The 7,384-nt window shown below is 35.9% G+C and overlaps 1 protein-coding gene across 1 annotated transcript; it reads left to right on the top strand.

Annotated features, from left to right (window-relative positions):
• The first annotated feature begins 1,301 nt into the window (after nt 1–1,301).
• On the top strand, nt 1,302–3,751 carry LOC121780150. Its single transcript, XM_042177668.1, has 2 exons — nt 1,302–2,343; nt 3,639–3,751. Exons 1-2 carry the CDS (start codon nt 1,302–1,304, stop codon nt 3,686–3,688), a joined length of 1,092 nt encoding a protein of 363 aa, XP_042033602.1. The 3' UTR covers nt 3,689–3,751.
• The last annotated feature ends 3,633 nt before the right edge of the window (nt 3,752–7,384 follow it).

Here is a 7,384-nt window from a genome sequence, read left to right as displayed (position 1 = left end):
AGGACCACAAAATTCAAAAGATAATGTTTAGGACCAAAAACATAAAATCATCATATGTTCATAACCAATTTTGGCCTTTAGTCTTTAAGATGCATTGGATTTGGTGCAAATACGTTTCTTTGATTTTTTTTACAATTATCCATCAAACCTTTTCAGGAAAACTAAGAGAAAAGTGGACTTTGAAAGTTTAGAATTAAAAAATTACTTATACATTTAGCCTATGGTTCGATAAAAATATACTAGTACAATGGGAGTTTGGCAACACTCACAACTTGAAATTACAGTGAATGAAAAATTTTAGTCTATTAAAAATGATCCAATTATCTTGATACTTACCAAAATAAATTAATAACACATTTAATAAGGAGGGATATAACTTGTTTAGTAATCGGATAGTTAAGTCAAACACTCTTGACTTTCTATCATTCTCATCTCGATGGACATGTCACTCCGGAAGGGATCACCTTTTACATTTTATACTACATTTGCTAAAGATACCTTGGCTGCTGCTGCGTTTCAAGCACAATTTTATGCGTTTTAACCACATCATTTCCTGCTGTGCTCTTTGGCACAGCAGAGGATCCTATCCCGTTGATTCGCGATTACTTCTGGGAGGGGTTGGTGTGGGTTTTTTTCCAATCATAAATATTCTTATTATTCACCTTCAATTTCATCCATTAGATTCTATTATAAAAAACACTAGTTCACAATAATCATGATTCCAATAATACTCTACACATCCACGATTAATTGATTCAGGTTTTAATAAATATTTGATTTTGTGAAAAAAATGGATAAAAAAAAGTAGTGGAACGTGACAATAGAATGCAAAGAGTAACGAGTTATTGGAGTATGGAGACCTCTTACAATAAATGAAAATAATTACTCATTTCCTAACACCATCCGCTGCACCGTCTGCACCCTCCTCCTCAAATTGCCCAATTCCCTCTCTTCGCTCCCCAAGAATCTCGACCTCCTCTACTTCTCCTCCCTCCTCCAGCGCACCCGCCCCCTCGAGGAGAAGACACCAATTCCGCCGGATTTCAAAGGCGCAGAATCGGTTTATTCTCCATCTGTTTTGAAGCCGTGGCCTTACGAGTTCTATTGCAGATGGGGGAGATGGATACTCCCAAAAGACTGTATTTTGATTGGTGGGAGGCCTCTGGATGGAAAGGTTTTGTGGTGTTTTGAGAGTGATCGTGTGGTGGGGTGTGTTTTTAGCGAGAATGATCATGTGGGTCTGATTAAAGTTGGGATTTTTATGGGGGGTGAGGATGATTCTGAGATAATCAAGCCAAGCTATGAGTCGAGAATTCTGGATGGGAGAAGATGGGAGGGATAAATTGGGGGTTGTTTTTAAAGCTTGTTTTAGAGTGAGTAGTTTGGGGAAGGCCTTTGGGTTTTGGTGTAATGAGGAGGATAGGAGCGTGTACATTGTTTGCCAGAAGCTTGCTTCGTCTAGCTTTATTGATTGTGTTTTCAATAGAAGGAAGGATGAAGAGGAGAGGCTCATTGCTGATGAAATTAGGTTTTGGGGAGTGGTTGGTGTAGAGATATGTGAGATTTTGATGCGCTTGCATTTAGAGGGGCTAACTGTTGGTTACCTGAGTTTGAATTGTCTCGGTTTCGATGATTTTGGTCGGGTGTGTGTAGACTTAAGCGAGGTTTTGAAAAGCGGTAGGAGAGTGAGCAAGAATGTGGAATTTGGTTTGAAAGATATGTTCTTGGAGCATAACGCTGTGTTTCTTAGTCCTGAGGTGTTGTTGCAGTTATTTGTGAAGGCGGGGTTTGAGTTGGATTCGCGAAATGTGTCTAAAGTCGGTCCTGTTTCAGATGTTTGGTCACTTGCGTCTTTACTGGTTTGCGTTCTTGTTGGAAGCTCTTTTGAGGAAGAAATGGAGTCTTTCTTGCATTCTGTGGTTAATGCTGTTAAAGACGAAAAGGGTTGTGATTATGATGGTTTGTACCTAGCCTGGATGGGGAAAGTTTCTGCGTTATTGAAGAGCAGACTGGGATCGGATTTTGCTTCGTTGCTGGATGTTTTGTGCAGATGTCTGGGGTTAGAACCTGGCCATCGGCCTCTTGCAACTGAGCTATGGAAATGCTTGAGGGGGCTGGTTGTTAAACCTCAGTGTGATATTGGATTCACCTTGAAAAATGAGAACAAGAATCAAGAATCGGGTGGTTATATAGTACTAGGTGATGTATGCTGCATGGTTGATGGAACGGGCCATGGCTCGAAGGGAGAAGAAGAGGCTGAGAGGGATGATGCGAGATTGAGGGTTGAAGGAGATGTAGTTGATGGGATCACTCGTGGTGATTTCAAATGTCTAGAAGTGAAAGGTCATCTTGGTTTCATCACTAATCAAATTGGTGTTTAAATTCACATTGCAACCTGCTACGACATGTTTATCTACATACTACTAAAGAACACTCTCAAATTGATGTTTAGATTCATATCATTTGGATTGATTGCCATGTGCTCCCACCCCTGAAAATCTCATAAAGGGTATAGCTTACTGTGAATAAATAGGGTCTGATCATTGTCTGTTTCTTTTGATTTGGTGATATGTTTCGAGTTTATTACCTAGCTGGGTTGATCTCACCTGAAAGGGGAAGGCTGATACTAAGTCCATATGAATATGCTTTGAAGATTTGGATTATACACAATACTAATTGATAAATAAGATTTTTTCATGGTTGAATTATATAAACAAGTCCTAGATGTTCTGACCACCTATGACAATAGTTCGCTTATTCATATATATGCTTTAAAGGGAATCATGTACTATTTGTCTTTGTGGTCCCCGTTTTTCTCAATTTTAGCTACATATGCATGTGTAAGATTGATTCTTTATGTATGTTCTGTCTTTTGTGTAGGGGGCGATAAGATAGTCAGTGTATGGCCATATTTTTACTGCTGAGACCAATTTCTTAGCAAAAATAGCCACTTTTATTGCAAAAACTCATCTCTGATAAGTGCCCGAGGGTCGAAATATTGGTGCCTGGTTAACTTTTACCTATATGACCTCACAGTAAATCTCATTATAGTTGATCATTATATTTGATGTTCTGATTATGTACTTTTATTGATTGCTGTGCTTATGTGGAGGGCCAAAGGTGCCCATGCTCCCCCACCAATTTCATTATTTACTATATTATATATACTTATATCAATATGACAAAGGTGGATGCCTAACTCAAGTGGTTGATTGGGGTTTGCCCTTTTCTATCAGATTCAATGTTCGAATCCCATAAGCCACAATGATCAGGATTTTTTATATTTTGTTTGTTTTTAGCTTAGGATATTTTATATTTTGTTCGTTTTAGCTTCACAAAGTTCCTTTTATTTAGTCTTATCCTTAGTTTTTGCTCCAGTAACTTCAATTTTAAAGTTATTTCGCACATATTATCCATCTTTCTCGAAGTCTCCACTTAGGTTGCATTAATTTTTTGTTGATGAAGAAAGAAAAAAATATATCACAACCACGAAGAGTAAGTTGCCCCCCCCCAACTTTAAAATTCTGGCTTCGCCACTGCTTATGTGTATTATCTAATACTATCATTGACAACCTTTTCATATGCTTACAACATGAAATGATCAACTTCAGTTCATTTGACTTATGTGTTTCTTACAGGAACAGGACTACATGGAATCTACTACAGGAACGTGTCACATGTGAAATAACAAGGGCTGATTTGATGTATATTTTGGACTTAAACTAGGGTTACAAAAAATGACTTTTGGAATCATACAATTCTCATTTTCAATCAAACAAATGGATTATAGAAAAGAATTAAAATTAGAAATTAAATCGGTACGATTAATTTTACTAAAAAATCAGTCAAGCCATGTGCAATACTATCATATCATATAGTAACTAGTTTTGCACAAAAATTATTTTATACAGTATATTTTATGGACAATTAATTTTATCCTTCTATGCTAAACAATAGTACAATACACCATGTTTTCAGATTTATTCTTTTGTCTTTTACACATATTTTATGCAAAATGTCAATTTTTCAATCAGCGACATAATAATAATAATTATTATTATTATTATTATTATTATAAGAGTAAATGTCAGTTTTGATCATAAACATGTGACCAAAAAAAGAAGGACTACTTCGTTGATATTTTCCATTTGTTATGGACTTGTTTTTCAAAAAGTGAATGTTTTGGAGTAAATCCGTATTTTGATAATATAGTTAGGACCAAAATTAACCTTTTACTCTAATTATAATTTAGAGCATTGATATTACGATAAATATTTTCTTCAAAATACAATTAGGACCAAAATTAACCTTTTACTCTAATTATAATTTAGAGCATTGATATTACAATTGGACGCTGACCGTTAGAAATTGATGGTTCCAACAAAAAAAAGGACTGAATCTATAATAATAAAAATGAATTTTTGGACCAGATCTGTATTCTGGTGTATCAATTTTTAACTTTACTTGTAGATAAATAATAGTGGAATTTGGTTTTGACATTATTTTCTTGAACTTTTGGACCAGATCTGTATTCTGGCGTATCAAATTTTAACTTTACTCGTAGATTAATAATAGTGGAATCTGGTTGAAGATCTTTTATTGAAGATCCATATTTTACAATTTTATGCATCAAAATTGATGACTTAAAGAAATGAGAATTGAAGAAAGAAAAATAATTATTTATAAATGTATTATAATTATATACTGGGATAATTTACATTTATTATGTAAAATTAATTATTTATAAAATTTTCAATCGTTATATTTTAATACTATATGAAAGTTAATTATAATTCTTTTAGTAATAAAATATACTATGATGAACAAAATATTGTGTTACCTTGGGTTAGGGTTATTAATAAAAATACATTAAAACTAATTATAATTTTTATATACTTTATTGGCTTGTGTATATGGATGAGAATCATGAGACGTGCTAACTAATTCACAGTAATAACTAATATGACTAACCGTGTATTAAAATTATTAATACAAAAACATAATTATATCAATACAACATATAAATTTAAATATCAACACAAGAAGATTGATATTAGTTACTAGTTATTATAGTAAATTAGTTAGTATTTGATCATATCGAGAAGGCTGATTAAACGATAATTAATTACCTTAAACAAACGGCCATGATGAACACCAACGCTGGAACAATGCTAAGTATCGCCGTACCAAATGTTGCGGAAATATACTTTAATCCTCCTAAATTCAAATTGAAACTCAATGCTAGCCTACACCATATATCACATGCACCTACCATCAATTACCATTAAATATTTATAGCTAATTCAATAAAAAAAGTGATATGGTCAAATATTGAAGTTACCCATACGAAGCCTACTTCGCCTCCAAGTCCCAAGTCGTTCCAATCCAATTCCATGTCACCTAGATCGCCTCCAAGTCCCAAGTCGTTCCAATCAAATCCCATGTCAACTCCGGCGGCTCCATCATTCCCGCCGTTTACCCCCTGAGCCCCGGCGTTCCCCAAGTTTACCACAAACAAGAGAATCAAAAACAAAATCAAACTATATGTGCTTCTCAGAGAATCAAATAAAATTGACATAAGCTCTCCATTTTGTTATTGCCACTTCTCGGCTTTTTTCCATGAAACACCATTATGGGGACCCGTATCCGCCATTTGGACCCGGAAAAAAAACTTATTCCAGCCATAGGAAAGACGCGAGAAGCTCTCGCGTGTTTCTTTAAGAAACACGCTAAACCCTCTCGCGTGTTTCTTAAAGAAACACGCGAAACCCAAACGCGTGTATAAGTTTAAACACGCTGAAGGCTCTCGCGTGTATACGGTATACATGTGGATGGCCTTAAACATGTGTTGTTTAGGCGGGAAACGTAGCAGTGTACTTTTATTATTTTTGACACCACTTTTCAATAAAGCACCCCTCATTTGTAGCTGCAGGCCTATTTGTTAAACATGTTGCAGACTATTACAACAAGAGAATCAAAAACAAAATCAAACTGTACTTGCTTCTCAGAGAATCAAATAAAATTGACATATGCTCTCCATTTTGTTATTGCCACTTCTCGGCTTTTTTCCATGAAATACCATTATGGGGACCCGTATCCACCATTTGGACCCGGAAAAAAACTTATTACAGCCATAGGAAAGACGCGAGAAGCTCTCGCGTGTTTCTTTAAGAAACACGCTAAACCCTCTCGCGTGTTTCTTAAAGAAACACGCGAAACCCAAACGCGTGTATAAGTTTAAACACGCTGAAGGCTCTCGCGTGTATACGGTATACATGTGGGTGGCCTTAAACATGTGTTGTTTAGGCGGGAAACGTAGCAGTGTACTTTTATTATTTTTGACACCACTTTTCAATAAAGCACCCCTCATTTGTAGCTGCAGGCCTATTTGTTAAACATGTTGCAGACTATTACAACAAGAGAATCAAAAACAAAATCAAACTGTATGTGTTTCTTAGAGAATCAAATAAAATTGACATATGTTCTCCATTTTGTTAGTGCCACTTCTCGACTTTTTTCCATGAAACACCATTATGGGGACCCGTATCCGCCATTTGGACCCAGAAAAAAACTTATTCCAGCCATAGGAAAGCCGCGAGAAGCTCTCGCGTGTTTCTTTAAGAAACACGCTAAACCCTCTCGCGTGTTTCTTAAAGAAACACGCGAAACTCAAACGCGTGTATAAGTTTAAACACGCTGAAGGCTCTCGCGTGTATACGGTATACATGTGGATGGCCTTAAACATGTGTTGTTTAGGCGGGAAACGTAGCAGTGTACTTTTATTATTTTTGACACCACTTTTCAATAAAGCACCCCTCATTTGTAGCTGCAGGCCTATTTGTTAAACATGTTGCAGACTATTACAACAAGAGAATCAAAAACAAAATCAAATTGTATGTGTTTCTTAGAGAATCAAATAAAATTGACATATGCTCTCCATTTTGTTATTGCCACTTCTCGGCTTTTTTCCATGAAACACCATTATGGGGACCCGTATCCACCATTTGGACCCGGAAAAAAACTTATTACAGCCATAGGAAAGACACGAGAAGCTCTCGCGTGTTTCTTAAAGAAACACGCGAAACCCAAACGCGTGTATAAGTTTAAACACGCTGAAGGCTCTCGCGTGTATACGGTATACATGTGGATGGCCTTAAACATGTGTTGTTTAGGCGGGAAACGTAGCAGTGTACTTTTATTATTTTTGACACCACTTTTCAATAAAGCACCCCTCATTAGTAGTTGCAGGCCTATTTGTTAAACATGTTGCAGACTATTACAACAAGAGAATCAAAAACAAAATCAAACTGTATGTGTTTCTTAGAGAATCAAATAAAATTGACATATGCTCTCCATTTTGTTAGTGCCACTTCTCGACTTTTTT

The sequence above is a fragment of the Salvia splendens genome, chromosome 19 (assembly GCF_004379255.2).
Source record: "Salvia splendens isolate huo1 chromosome 19, SspV2, whole genome shotgun sequence".
Lineage (NCBI taxonomy): Eukaryota > Viridiplantae > Streptophyta > Magnoliopsida > Lamiales > Lamiaceae > Salvia > Salvia splendens.
Note: the sequence above shows the minus strand (reverse complement) of the source record. Positions and strands in the feature narration are given on the sequence as shown.